The 15,952-nt window shown below is 44.4% G+C and overlaps 2 gene segments (V, D, J or C); both read right to left on the reverse strand.

Annotated features, from left to right (window-relative positions):
* LOC122470388 overlaps positions 1–15,952 on the reverse strand; it is a 901,179-nt gene that overhangs the window by 835,610 nt on the left and 49,617 nt on the right.
* Positions 7,434–7,973, reverse strand: LOC122470946. The segment is given in 2 exon segments: positions 7,434–7,790; positions 7,904–7,973. Coding segments are annotated over 2 exon segments (393 nt in total).

Here is a 15,952-nt window from a genome sequence, read left to right on the forward strand (position 1 = left end):
GGAAGCTCACAAGCTCTCTCTCTGATCAGGGCCTCTAACATAGGACTCAGTGTGTCTTCCTATCTGCTCTCCCACACCCTCTGTTCTCATCAACAAGAGGTTTCAGTTGCCCAGTCTCAGCCCGGATCCTCTCTGGGGTCAGGGTGAATGCTTCCCTATATAACGTGGATTCTACATGTACCTATCAGCTGTGTTCATTGGATGCTGTTCCTGTTGATTTGGGTTTTATTGTTTTCATAGAATCAGAAAATGAGTTTACACTACATTCCCATGCCCAGCTGTCTCTAGCATCTGTAATTTATAACATATGTATTATGTAAAATGTATATGTGATACATACCATATCAAAATATATATGATATCATACATATAAAAAGTATATATGAAATATATAACATTTATAATGTATATATGATATACAGATATTATTTAATTTATATAATATATATAAATTGCAACATGTAACATGTGTACATATATTATGTAACAGAATATTAATAAATACAATCCAGTATTTCATGTTATATATGCTATGAATTAAATTACAATATATCAATAAACCCTACAATAGTATAGCAGATGGCACATATGTAATATATATTTATATATAAAATCATTATATGTAATGATTTTATGGTAAACATATATCACATTCATTTATAATAAATACAACTTCTATTCCGTCTTTATTTAATGAAATCCAGATGGTGTGGGTGGCAGCATCAGCACAATCTGACTCAGGAGACTGGAAGGAAAGCTGCAGGGCTACAAGACGATTAAAAGTCTCACGATAGTTCATTTCACTCTTTGATATGGTTAATATAGTTGTAGTCTAGTTTTGCTATTTTACTCAGTATGAAGACTGACATAAAAAGAACATTACTATAAATGGAGCTCTCACCTTTCTGAGAGGTTGTTCCTCCTCTCCTGCACTGAAAACTCTCATGACCTATTACACTAAATGCATTGGGCACTAACCAAGATTTTTTGGTAAAAGCTCCATGGAATATGTTGTGGTTGGGTGTCTAAGATTTAGTTCCAAAGAACTGGCATTTATCCCAACATTATGGGATTAAACTGGGGGCAGTGAGCACATGGCTGGATGGCACTGAATGTGTACGTGGACTTGAGAGCTATTGATTGTACCTTCACAATATTAAGTCATCCAGTCAATCCATGGAGTGGCATCTGTTCTCTTCTTTAAATCTTCCTTAATTTTTTTCAGCAATGTTTTGTTGTAGTTTTCAATTGACAAACTTTTTGCCTACTTGGTTAAGTTCACTCCCGAATGCTTTGTTCTCTTTTTACGTGGCGGGTAGGGCTCAGTCCATTGAGAGTCTGGCTCTTGGTTTGGCTCAGGTTGTGCTCTCATGGTTTGTGAGTTTGAGCCCCACATCAGGCTCTTCGCTGGAAGTCCGGAGCCTGCTTGAGATTTTCTCTCTCCCTCTCTTCCTGCCCCTCCCCCACTCTCAAAGTAAGTAAATAAAAACTTAAAAAAATAAATTTTGTTCTTTCGATGCTGTCTTAATGGAATTGTTTTCTCAATATCCTTCTGGCTTCTTCACTGTTGGCATAGAGAAAACCACCTGATGATTGCAGGGAATCACTATGTGAACTCCTGTAGGAGATACTAGATAGATTCAGGCTAGGGTTGATGACAGAGCCTGTTTCCATATTTTGGAGGAGTAGGAACAAGTAATGAAGCAGGAGGGAGTATGAGAGGGAAGCTCTGCCTCCATGACCATGAAATGAGCGATCTCACAGGTAGACTCTGAGCACAGGATGGGCTTAAGAACTAAGGAACCCGTGCTGCCTCCACTTTTTATTGGAGAAACAGAAAAGTATAAAGCTTTTTTTTTTAGTTGGAGAAAGAATTCATTTATATGTTCCAGAACGTATGTAATTATTCATGAAACACATATTTTAAAAGCACCAAGTATTCTCTGATGGGTGCAGGTGAGGGAGTAGTATAAAGGGTCAGGAAGGAGCCGTCTCTGTGTTCCTGACTCAATGGTTCTGCCAGGACTGAGAAGAAGGCTCTCCAGCTCCCTGCTTCCTCAGGGTTGGCCCCGGGGAGAGGACACCAGACCCTCTGCTCACACAGCCCCTCTCTGCTAGTTGACCAGTTCTCACTCCCTCTTCCACCCTCCAGCATTTCCCTGAACTCTTCACTGAACCCCAATTCCTCCTTCTTAAAGAAGGTCAATGACACCAAAAGAGAATCCCTGAAGCTTTGACATCTACCTCGGTCTGTTGGATTATTGGAAGTTGGACACAAAAGAAATGTACCCCCCTCCACTGATTTATGCCATCTTTCAAATTTACACCTGAATTGTGCAGATATTAACCTGTAAGTTTCTGACTATAAATTACTCCTCAATATATATTTTTTTATTTTGTTGCTTCCTATGCTCCATTACTGAAACATTTTCAATTACATTTGTACAATTTACAGTAACTTGGGTATTTATCTTCCTTAGTAAGAGCAAGAGATTAAAAAACTGTACAATTTTCAAATGCAGGAAGGTGCTTGAAATGTTTGTTACCATCTAAAATAACACATGGTAAAGGCATCAGTAGGATGTGACATGTGCACAGACAAAAGTTCAAGGATGTTGACCAGAGGATAATTCATATTGAGGGGTATTGGAACCACCTAAGTGAAACCTTAGGGGAGAAAGTTGCCAAGGGCCATCAGTCCTCTCCCATATGTGTGTCTGGCCCACCTCTGAGTTTCCCATGTGATGAAGGAACTGAATGAGGAAGCTTGGGAAGACACATGAACCTTAAATAGAACATTGGCTCCCTTAGGATAATGCATTTTTTTTTCTATGGTGTAGTTGTTTATTTCCATACATCTATTCCATATATGTGTCCCTTCTCTGTTTCTGGTCTTGGACAAAGGCAGTTAGGAGAAGCAGACAGTGAAAACAGAAATAAGGAGCAGATTATCAGGAGGCACATAGAGAAATGTGGTCCAGGGAAGGGCTCTACCTGTGGCAGGTGAATAAAAAGGGAAGATTCTTTTGCAGAATCCCCAGTGAGGGTGGGATTTTTTCCCTGTCCTTTGAGAATGACAAGTGTAATAACGTGGGGAGGAATAAATTACCCTGATGGGGAGGAGCTCAAATGTCTGAAGGTGCCCTGGAGAGGAGAGAAGGTGAAACAAGGAAGAGCAGGGGGAGAGAGGAGAATCTGAGGCAGAGAAAAAGGCCCCCATCTTCCCAGTTCATTGTGGGTTCCCCACTCAAAACCCCTCTCCACAGACGATTTCTCTAAGGAACCTGAAGAATGTGGTGGAATGAATGGCTGAGGGTGTGAGGATGCTGGATGGACACAGAAAACTCGTCGGAAGAGTGATCCAGTCATAGCTCAGGCCATTCTCAGCTCGGAGAAGCCCCAGTGAGCTCAGGCACTGTCATCTGTCACCCACATTGTGTGCTCCAGTTTGGGGAAATGCACCTCTTACCTCCTCTCAGAATACCCCTCAGACCTTCTTCCCATCAGAAGAGCCCTGCCCCCCATGGGATCCCTGGTATTTGGTCATCTGGCCAGGGGCCTTAATAGTGCTGACATTTCTACTGCTGTGACTTCTGCCTTCAGAGTAAAAGCAGGTGGCAGTTCTGTAATCCCGCGTGGAGTGAGGTGTCATCTCCTGCAGGTGAAGGCAGGGACTCCTCTCCGAGCTGTACTTGGGCAGCAGGCAGTAATCTGACATAGATTGTGCGGTGCAAATTAACATAGGACCGCATAGGAAACATGACAGCACAGCTTTGTGAGAGCGAATGGGGATACTGAGTCTTGCTCCCTCCTCCCCCTCAATCTTGAGAATAGAGTTATTCATGAAAATACAGTGCTGTCACTCCCCATGTACAGCCCCCACATCACTCTGGGCTGGGTGATGCTTCTAGTCACAGGGTGAGAGAAGACATGATCTCAACTCCGTGTGGACTGAGGGAGGACATTTATCATCCAGTTTCTCCATGGCGTTAGAGGGGTCACAGTGTAGGAGAGTCACACATAGGTTGGGGGGGGGGGGGGTCATGCTTGCCTGTACTGGAGCAGTCTCGGGTTTTCCCACGTGGGAGGGGGGGTGGGCATCAGTGTCCACTCTGCTGTCGAGCCACAGCGCCCTCTGGTGGCCAGAGCATCACAACATGTATGGAGACAACAGCTGGCCCTCTAAGCGGTGACCCGCTTCTGATAGCTTTTCCTACATCTCCAGTAGGAAGACTGGGTGTTGGAACCAGTGATTCCCCAGGTCTTCTCTCTGTGGGGTCCCCATAGCCTAGAGGAATTCCCAGTTGTCCTGCCTCATCTCTCACCTTACTCCTGCCACGTCTCCAGATGTATCAGTGGTCCCTACTCTTACTAGGTCGTGGTTCTCACTCTCCATTGGGGGATTCTGCATGCTTGTCTCACAAATTCATGAATTATATTTTTGTTAAATATTCAAAAAATTATTATATTTTGGGTTTGTAGGACATTTAGTACAGAATTCCTGATTAACACTTCTTAACTATAATTGGCCACGCAGAATCATTTTGGTGAATAAATCTGTGCCAGCTAAAAGTCCAAATTATCTCATGTTGTTACCCTGTTGTGATTTTATGTCCTGAACATGATAACTGTTGCCACGTAGAGATGAAAAGTCTCTACTATCCTATTAGCAATATGGCAGAAATTCTCTAAGTGACATCTGCATGTGGGGCACCAATAGCTGGTGTTATCACATGATGCTGGCTTTTGTCACAAGCAAGTAAGACCTAGTGACAGCCCGGGCAGCACAAGCAGAGGGATTTGCCTCCCCTTCGCACTGACCTGGAGCTCAATGTGTGAGGTAATGCTGTCAACCCGTATCTGAGAGTATTGGCCATTTCCAGGTCCAACATGAAGACCACAATTTAGCAAATATCCCGAGTTCATCAAGGCATCTTTGGTCCTTCAGAAACACTTAGGATCCAAGAACCCTCTGGTTACTTGAGACTGAGTAGAATCTCAGAAGTTGTTGGGAAAGTGCCCTTTCAGTGACAACAAAAGAACATTGTTTGTCATGAACTTTGGAAAATCTCTGCAAGTTCCACTCAAATTCACTATAAATCTAAAACTTCTCTTAAAATTAAAGTCTATTCAATAAAAAAGAGAGTAAGAGCTCTGTGAAAAACATATAGCAAAGAAAAAAAAGAGGAACAATTTAAATTTCTAGCAGGCATGAGGAAATGCAAAAGACAAATAAGAAACCAACTTCCCATCATAATAAATGAAACAGTACAACAAAGAGACCATTGGAACACCTGGGTGTCTTAGTCACTTAAGTATCTGACTCTTGATCTCAGTTCAGGTCTTGATCTCAGGATTGTGAGTTCAAGCCCCACACTGGGCTCTGTGCTGAGTGTGATGCTTACTTAAAAAAGGCGGGGGGGGGGGGTCATAGAAGAACTGTATCTAATTGGCACATCAAAATCTTGTTTGTAAATGACAGAGTAGTTCAAGCAATTATAAACTTTTGAATGAAAATGGATAATGTATATACATACAAAATAAGAAATGACAAAATGAAAAAAGAATCTTACTGTTAACACCTATTAATAATAGATAAAAAGGAAAATTTCCTAGCAATATAAAAAAAATTCTACCAGAAAGCAATGGATAATCAGATCAATTTCTGAGGGAAAAAAGTGAAACATTATTGTGGAGCTATTCTACAAAATTACATAAGCTCCAGTTAGTTTCACAGAAAAAACAAACAGGCCTTCTGAGATCAGGTGATTCCATTTCTTGGCTTCATAGTATATATTTTTTCAAAACATTGAAAAGCTAGGAAAATGAAATTTGGTAGAAAGCATGTATAATAGTAAAAGCTACACTTGATAAATAAAATACAAAGAAAATTACAGACTAATATTATGAAATATTGATGTAAATATTATAAATTAAATACCAACAAAGAGATTCCAGTATTATGTTAATATATGGATATACCAGGGTCATATGTGATTTATTCCAGATATACAGTTGGGTTCAATATTGATAGATCTTTTAATAGAGACATTATATTAATAGATTGAGTAGATACAATTTTATTTCCTCAGTAGAATTTGGAGGAGACTTTACCAATATAAAATGAATCTCTTATTTAAAAAAACACATAAATAGAAACAGTCAAATACATTTGCAGTATGGTGACACATTCTTTCCCACACACATGTAGTTACTGTCACAGCCAGCACCTTAGCTAATGGGGTGCAGGGCAAGAATATTCCACAAGATCAGAAACAGACAAATGTGACCTTTAACTCCATTATTACTCAGCCTCCTTCTGCAAGTATTAGACCATGCAATTAGACAAGAAAAGTCAGTTGCTAAATGGATCTTAGCATTGATGGGAGTGGACATGTAGACCTTCCAAAAGAATCAAAGATACAATTCAGTGATAGATACTCCAGGGCTGGTGCAGCAGTGGCAGAAGAAATCTCCCCAAGGAGCACAAACAACATTGAGAACTAAAGAGAGGATGCCACAGCTCTGGAATCTTCTAGAGGTAGGTAAATGACCAAGGACTGAGATGCAGGATTCCTCAGCATTAGGGTGGGAATTGAGCACAGTTGGACCTGCCACCCAGAATCCATGAACTTCAGTGCAAAGAGATTCTGTCTCCCAACCTTATGGGAGAGATGGCATTTCTGTGTCCTTTGAGATCTTTTGTCTAGGAAGGGGCTGCTGTGAGTGACGTTGGGAACAGAAGGGAAGGAGAAGCCTTCACTCCCAGGTGATGCCCCCAGAGGGACCTGGGCCCATGGTGGCAGCAACAGGAGCAGCAGAAGCAGAAGCCTTAAGATGAGGCCGAGCAGCTGGTGGGGCCTCTGCCTCCCAGCAGATGACAAAGGGGTTTGACCTTAGTTCCCATGAGCCTGGGGCTCTGTGTGAGCCCTGAGATGCTGTCACAAGATGGTCAGTAAGGAGCAGCCTCATCCTCAGTTCTCAGCCCAGTGATGGTCACGGAGCCAGAGTCGCTAAACATGGAGCCAGAGGACAGATCAGGGTCTTCAGAGGGTCTAATCATCACAATAGATGAAGATTTGGGGTCCCCTTCATGGGAGCTGTTAGTATCAGGACACATACAGTACACTGTGGGTGTGTCCTGACCCAGATATGGCTGGATTCTGTGTCCCTGGTTCTTCTCTGACTCACCATGGACTCTGTCCCCTGGGCAGCCTTCCACTGACACCCAGGTATTTCAGCTGGATTTGAGAAGAATCACACGATCTACTGCTGCCAGAGACAGGCTTAGGGGGCAGAATTTATAAAAAGTGATAAGATTTTGTGGATAAAGTACCCTGAGATGGCTCTTAGACCACAGTTCAGGCAAAACAAATGAAGGGAACAGTTGAGTCAGCTGAAGATTTGGGGCTGCTCACAGGAAGTCCATCGCTGTCGGGACAACAGGATTTTGTCTCACTTCCCCACAGGCCTGCAGCATTGTGTAATGACTCTGTCATCAAAGTATTGGCAGTAATAATCAGCCTCATCTTCAGGCTGGAGCCCAGTGATAGTCAGAGAGTGGGAGTTGCCAGACTTGGAGCCAGAAAATCGACTGGGGACCCCAGAAGGACGATTGTTGTTACCATAGATGAGAAGTTTGGGGGCCACTCCTGGGAGTTGCTGGTACCAGTGTATAAATTCACCACCCCAAAAACTGGAGTCGCTGACAGTGCATGAAATAGTGACGGTCTGCCCCAGAGCCCCAGACACCAAGGGAGGCTGAGTCAGCACAGACTGGGCCCAGGATCCTGAAAGGGGGAGAGACACAGAGAACATGATGCCAGGGTCTAGAGGCAAGAGGAGGATGTGGGGCCCCACCTGTCCTCCCAGAACCCCTTCCCCTGTGCCCATATCCAGTCACCTGTGCAGTGAGTGAGGAGGGTGAAGAGGAGAGGGGACCAGGCCATGGTGGACACCATCACTGATCCTGCCTTCTGTGGCTCCCAGCTGAACAGAACTCCCCTAATCTGTCCCTTCTTCGTCCTCTGAGATAGGGAGGGCCCATCCATGCAAATGATACCCCAGCTCTCTGGACCCTCACTGGTCCTGGGTCCCTCTGTCTGAAGGTGTCACGGAGGTGGGCAGGGGAGGGACTGTGTGGGGCCAGAGGGTGGAGAGGTTACAGCTGTGAGTCTTGAGAAAGACACAGGCAGTGCCAGGTCGTAAGTCCTAGCTCTGATCACCTTTGGCACCTCAGAAACATGCCCTGGTTGCCCCCTGTGTCCAGGCTCAGACACACCATTATGTGATGTGGTAACCAGAGCCAGACACAGTTCCTGCCTTCCCTCTGTCCACTGTCTCATACCTTAGGGCCAGTCCATGTGTCTCTTACACAAACTCTTCTTAGATCAGGATCAACTGCAGAAAAGTGATGGGTCCCCATGGACACATGACCCTTTCTGTACAAGATGCTATGTCTTTCCTCTTATGTGATTACTTCCAGGTTTCCAGAGCCCTCCTTCCTCTGAGATTCCCACAGCACTGTGGAGATCAGGAGCTCTTCTTTTCAGGTTGTTAGTAGAAGCCTTCATGTGCATTCCTAGAGGGGTTACACCCTGACAATCTTTGTTGTTTCTCAGTATTTCCATCAGGTTGAAACAGTTCTCCACACACTGTGGGCAGTGAATCCCTCCTAGGATCTGTTCTCCCAACACACAGACACAGTCTGCAGGAGCCCTGCCAGGTGAGGCTGTGTGTGGCACTGACCTCAGTGCCAAAGGATCCACTGTCTGAAAATTCCAGGTGAGATGGAGTGAAAGTAGCAGATACTCTGACAGAATGTATGTGTTAGTCACCACTTAGCCAACCGTGCATATCAAATATGTGTATATTATTTTTATAGAATTTAACTCAAAATTGATTTAATCTCAATGTTCATATCATTGTGAATATGCAGGTACAGTCACTAATACACTTTTCCCACACCTGTGTATACAGCAGAAAGAACATGAATGGAAATTGTGACAAATAACATGGGTGGGACCACAATGGAAAGAATGTCTTCTTTTCTTGTTCCAGTAGGAATTCATGTACTTTTACTAAAATGGCTTGATTTCTTCTTATTTATTTATTTATTTATTTATTCTTTTTACTTATAAGTTTTGGATCCAGGGTCTGTTCCTCCAGGAAGGAAAGCCCACCACTTTGCCCAATGAAACCCCCTGAGGGGCCTGTTCCTGAGGACTTCACAGCCATCTCAGCGATGGAATTACCAAACCCAGAGCTTCCAGGATGGAGGGATTTGGGGTCAGACTCTTCTCTGGGGTAGGCAGAGCCCTAGTCCCTGTGCCTTGTGACCAGCATGTTCAGGATAGAGCAATTGTCCATTCAGCCATCCATGAGTAGAGGAATGAATTCCTGTTACCCAAGGTCATCTGCACCAGACATTTCTGTCAAAGGTCCCACATGTGAGTGGAGGAGAGGTGAAGGTAAGGGGGACTGTGTCCCTGAGGTCACAGGCACTGTGACCCTGGGTTGGAACTGAAGACTTTTCCCAGATGTCCAGCCTGACAGGAGGTGTCACTGGGGAGACTGAGTGAGTGACAACCAGCCCTGACAGCACAGGGAGGTTGCATCTCGTGCCCCAGTGGGCCTTGACCTCCATGGGAACAGCACTGGGTCTGCTGTCCCAGAATCAGTGTACTGATCAGCTTCAGGCACTGACTGGAGTCCAGAAACTCCACCTGGGATTCCTGAACATCAGCCTTGTCCCAGGAGAGCAGATGTTCAGAACACGTCCTGGTCGCCCTGTGACAGAACCCCAGTTACACTCGATGTCACCAGTTGTTTCCTGCTGATGCAGATTCTGCCTTTTGGAATTTGTGACACCGAGGACAGCTGAGTGAGCACAGGCCGACCCTTACTTGTGGAGGAACAGACAAGCCTAGAACCTGCAGAGTCCAGAACGGTATTCACTCAGAGAGAGGAGAGTGTGTGTGTGTGTGTGTGTGGCTAGGAGGCCCCCTGTCCCTCATATGGCATGTAAACACCCTGAGGAATGGTTCTCTGGAAAATCTACCCATGAAGCTGATTCTCTTTAATAATACCCAGGGTCCTGGATCCTGAACCTAAAGGTAAGCATGTTAAGATTTTTACGGCGAAAAGAATTATGTAGGCCAGGAAAACTCATTTGAATTTTTTTTTTAACATTTTTATTTATTTTTGAGAGAGAGACAGAGCATGAACGGGGGAGGGTCAGAGAGAGGGAGACACAGAATCTGAAACAGGCTCCAGGCTCTGAGCTGTCAGCACAGAGCCCGACGCGGGGCTCGAACTCACGGACCGCAAGATCATGACCTGAGCCGAAGTCGGCCGCCCAACCAACTGAGCCACCCAGGCGCCCCCCAGGAAAACTCATTTGAGAACAGACCTGTTAATTCACTGAATCAGAAGTCCAGGTCTTGTTGAGTTGGGGGGGTTTTATCACAGACACAAGAGCGACAGCTCCGGGATCTTCAGGTGTCAGGAAGCATAGGGCAGGGTTCAGCACCTCCTTCCTGCCACCACAGCACAGCCAGCACCACAGTTCCCTGTGTCCCCAGGTGAGAACAGGGAATGAGAAGAACACAGTGCTGACATGTCTTGTGAAAACAAAACCACTACAACCTGGAACTTTATGTGCTGTAGAAAAAATGTTTCTGCACTGCATCTACTATACAGAGAATTCTTAGAAATCAGTATCTGGAGCATAAGAAAAACAATGACATATCTTAAAATATGCAGGTGATCCTTTGTCTGTGTATTCCTCCAAAGCCCCCCATGGGAGGGGCATCCGTTAATTCTGAAGTGGGTAAAAATCAATAAGTTCCATGTGCAAATACCTGAAAGTTAATTGAACATATCCTTTTTAGAAAAATGTAATAACTTTACTTTCATATTAAGAAGAATGACAAGGCATGTTGGGAACAAAAAAATGGAGCCTGAGAGTGAGAGCAGGAAGGAGAATGTGAGGGGTTTCATGCAGCTCTATTTTCTGCTCATTCTCCTCCCTAGAGATGGACATTGGAGACTGCAAACTGCAGCAAGATCACTTCCAGTTTTCTCTAAATCCTCATGTGGATAGTGGATACGGAGATCAGACCTGAAGAGCCAGAGGGAGAGATTGAAGCCTGAGGGACTCGGGGCAGAGGGGAGAAAAGGAGGGAGTGTGTGGGGGGTGTGGTCAGAGAGAGTGTATGATCTGGTCCAAGATTACATGTAGCTTGTTCAGAGAGAGGGGACTGTGTCTATGACCAGGGTCATTGTCAATCAGCTGTGGGTACATCAGTACTGACACAAGGTTACACTTTATGGAATAAGATGATGGAACTGATGTGTGGACGAATGTTTGATGGGTGGCATGTTTAGTTTCAGACTCAGTATTTACTCCTGTTCATCTTCTCCAGACCCCAGGGGCATGTGCAGTTGAACTCTGATAGGTCATCTGTCCCTGTCTTCCTGGGATGCCCTGTGCTGTCTCACGTTACATTCAAACATGCATGTCTCTCTTTCCCCAGTTTAATAACAGATCTTTCTGCAGAACAGTGCCCCCCAAATGTGTCTCCACATAAATTTCTCACTGAAAAGAGACTCAGAGATAAGGTCTGTGGGACCAAGGCCTTTTGTCTCACTTCCTCATCTGCTTGTGTCACTGTGAGAAGCATAATTATGTCCAGTCAGACAGTAATAGTCAGTCTTGCCCTCAGGTTGCAGCCCAGAGATGCCCTGCATTGGCCAAGGCATCTCTGGATCCAGAGAAGCAGCTGGGGACCCCAGAGCCCTGGTGCTTATTTGAGTCTGAGTAGTAGTACAGGAGATACTGAGGAGGGCTCCCCGGCTTCTGTTGGTACCAATTTATGTAGTAGCTGCCGACATTGAATCCACTGCTCAGAGTGCAGGTAAGTCTGACAGTTGCCCCCAGAGATGCAGAGAGGGAAGGAGGCTGGGTCAACACAGGCTGGGACAGGGAAACTGCAAACACAGACACTTATGGATGATGGATCAGAGACCAGGATAAAGTTTCCCAGGCTCTGATCCAGAGGGACTAATTTATTCGAGAAGTCTTCCCTGGGTCCCAGAGAACTGTCCCTACCTGTGCAGTGAGACAGGAGCAGAAGGAAGATAGGAATCTAAGCCATAGTGATGCAGCCCCAGGTCCCCACAGTGGTCTAGGCTGCCCCAGGCCTCTTTTTCTCCTCCGCCCTCTGTCACAGGAAGGGCTGTCCATGCAAATGAGTTCTATCCAGTGACTGCCCAGCCCCTCCCTGACCCCTGGTCCTGGAGCTCAGCTTACACCACACATTCAGGAAGATGGAGGTTGGCTTCAGCCCTAAGGAGAGCCCTGGGGGGAACACCTGCTGAGACAACATAAAGGTCCCTGCTCAGGGGACTGTGCCAGGCCAGAGGGGACACAGCTGCTGAGTCCCCATCAGGAAGCCCTGGGAAGCTCCTTTGACTGAGTGGTCCTCATTGAGCAGCTGAGTAGGGACCACAGAGAAGTCCCACAACACACCTTTCTGGTATTAAGTGGAAAAATGAAAATATCCTAAGAGAACTCCTATTGAAAAGAGATATAATACATAATTTCCTAAGAAGATTAAAAAATGGCTCTACTAGAAATAAATGGAGTAAACAGATCAATTTTAAAATGAAAGTGGAAAATGTTATTATCAACCACTTCCCCTGAAGGCAGAAGATTTGGACATTTTCACAGGAAACATCTAACAAAACTTCAGAACAGATGGTTCCACTTTATTTACTTCATATTTTTCCATAATATCTAGAAGGATGGATTATTTCTTAGTTGTTTAAAAAAGGCTGTAACACTGGAATACTACTTGGCAATGAGAAAGAATGAAATCTGGCCTTTTGTAGCAACATGGATGGAACTGGAGAGTGTTATGTTAAGTGAAATAAGTCAGGCAGAGAAAGACAGATACCATATGTTTTCACTCATATGTGGATCCCGCAAAACTCAACAGAAGACCGGGGGGGAGGAGAAGGGGGGAAAAAGTTACAGGGAGGGAAGGAGGCAAACTATAAGAGACTCTTAAATACGGAGAATAAACTGAGGGTTGATGGGGAGTGGGGGGGGAGGGGAAAATGGGTGATGGGCATTGAGGAGGGCACCTGTTGGGATGAGCACTGGGTGTTGTATGGAAACCAATTTGACAATAAATTTCATATTAAAAAAATAAATTAAATAAATAAATAAATAAAAAGGCTGTAACAAAAATAAACAAAAGAGCTATAACAGTGATAAATCCACTTTCCAAATAAATTTCATGAAATGGAAAATTACAGACCAATAACATTAAATATTGTTATAAATATTATAAATAAAATATTAAAAGATATTGTCATTGTAATAGGTCAACTTATAAGATATCAGAAAGCTTATTGTATATAAGTTTGGCTTAAACTCACCTTTCATGAATAATTGAGATAAAAGGCTTATGTAGTTCCCTTATTAGGGTTATCAGAAATTACTAACCGCCCTATCTCACTTCTGTGACCTCGCCTGCTTGCTAAATAGATAACTTAGGATGCAAAACGCTCCCCCACCCCTTCTACCAAGATCTGGCCCAGGCAAGACCAACATGTAAAAAGTCATTGAGAGGCTAAGAGAAAAGTTACCAGGTGTACTCACAACTGCAAAGAAAAATCTTTCCCTTCCCCTGCCGTTCCTGAAACCAGCCAGGGCGTGCCCGGTGGTAGTCTGACATAAAGGCGGAACCAATCAAGTTCTGCTGAATGGTTTGAAATAAAGGCGGGAACCAATCAAGTTCTGCTGAGCGTTTGAATTTAAATGTCAGCCTATAACAACTCTGTAACCTCAAAAAAAATCCCTAACTTGTTTGTGCCTGTCTATAAAAGAAGCTGTAAGATATTTGCTCGGGGCCTCTTGCGTCACCGGCGACGAGTGCGCGGAGGACCGGGTTCGAACCTGCAATAAACAACCCTTGCCGCTTGGCTTTGGCTCTGGACTCTGGTGGTTTGTTTTCGGGGGGTCTCTCGAATCGGGGCATATCATCATGTACTCACTGCCCCACTGCATCTTAGGTGTCTAACTATGATTGGTCATTTTAAACCCTCTTAGGGTAAAGACCTTTAAATTGATAGGTTCCTGCCAAAACTAATGTCTGTGTGTCACAGTATAATTGGCTACCATGAAATGTTGTAAATTGTAATTGGTTAATTCTAAATAATGACATATTCTGACTTGCTAAAATCCCTATAAGCTCACTGATACCTTTGTTCGGGGCCATTCTCTGCACTTTTCTCCTTAAGATCAGGAGATCAGGTTTGGCCCAGACGTGAATAAAATCTTGCCTCACTTCTATTCAGCATCTGGTGGTTTTTTTCGACATCACCCTGTTTCAGTCATACAATAATAATAAATTGACACACCATTACCAGTGTGACTAATTCCAAAGGTATAAGTCAGGTTCCATATTGAGAAATATTTTAATATTCCACACCATATTATTATATCAAAAGATATGCTCTATTGTCCCAACTGGTCTTGAAAGAGCCCTTGAGAAAATTTAACACTAAATCTTAATAAAAACCACAGAAAAATTCAAACAGATACATTTATAATGTGGTAATACACACTCTGTGTCTCATACTTGTGATGTAGTCCTGAGGTCAGCATCTGAGTTCATGGAGTAGTGAACAGGATCATTCCCACAAAGTTCAGGAAGAGGCAAAGGTGATCATTACTTCTGTTATCATTCAACATTACTCTACAAGTATTAGAAAATGCAATTAAAAGAAGTAAAATCAATGGTCACGAGTTATCTTTAAGGGCAAACAACAAGTGGTCATACTTAAGATCCAAATGGATATTGTAGCCTCAGATAGGTCAGTCAGGGAGGAAGTTAATGCAGAGATCTCCCCAATGAGTGATTAATCATTAAATGTGCCTAGTACTGGTGACACTTAGTGACAGAGGCATGACAAGTGGAACAAGGGCAGCAGAGAAGAGGTCTTGGCCCACTTGCCCTGGGGTGAAGAGTACTATGGAAGGTGTGAAGAGGGGCCCCCAGATCCAAAGTGATCATCTATCTCCCACTCAGGCTGCATCTAAGTGATGTCAATCATCACATTTATGGGGCTTCTGTCTCACATTACTGAGACTTCCAGGGAAAAAATTGTGGACCTTTGTCGGTGTAACTAGTACACTGAGACATGGGTTGTGAGTCTTGTGCCACTGCATCTGTTTCTTGATGCATTGAGGAGACTCAGGATCTCCTTCTCCTAAAATCTGGCAAAGAATCACTACATAACAGACTGAAGGAGAAATTCCAGGACATTATGGAGACTCCACAGAGCTCAGTCTCCTGAGGTTCCATTGTGGGGATTCTGCCTACAAGCTCTTATTCTCTGGGTAGACTTTCCTAAGATCCCACTTTCTCCTTGGAAATGCATTCTGCCTTGTCTGTCAACTCCAGTACTACAAGACCCCTGAGAGAAAAGGGACTAGACAGCCCACGTTTGAAACAATGTAGTAAGGGAGCCCAACCCCGGAGCTCACAGGGCAATGGGGGATCCCAGGTGAGGGCAAGTCTTACAACAGTGAGGACACAGTTTGTTCAACACCCCTCCAGGCAGCTCAGTGATTTATTAGCTGTCTGCCTAGCACCCTACAGCTCTGCAGGCCCCTGTGTATGAAAGGGCGGGCCTACGCCGGCGGACTCCATCTTGTTCTGTGTCCTTCACCTTGACCACACCTCCTCCCCTTGAGTAACCCCCCCCCCCCACCGGCCTAACAGGACTCGGACCCTTCCCCAGCCAATCGGCTGAGGCCATAGCCATTACCTCACCAACTGCCCCTAGGCCCCAATAAAACCTTTGTCCTTTTGAAACTCGCTTTCTCTCCCCGGTATCTCACCGCTGGGTTGGTGCAGGTAGGAGATTGAGCTCGAGC

Source organism: Prionailurus bengalensis, chromosome D3, assembly GCF_016509475.1.
Source record: "Prionailurus bengalensis isolate Pbe53 chromosome D3, Fcat_Pben_1.1_paternal_pri, whole genome shotgun sequence".
In the NCBI taxonomy this organism is placed as follows: Eukaryota; Metazoa; Chordata; class Mammalia; order Carnivora; family Felidae; genus Prionailurus; species Prionailurus bengalensis.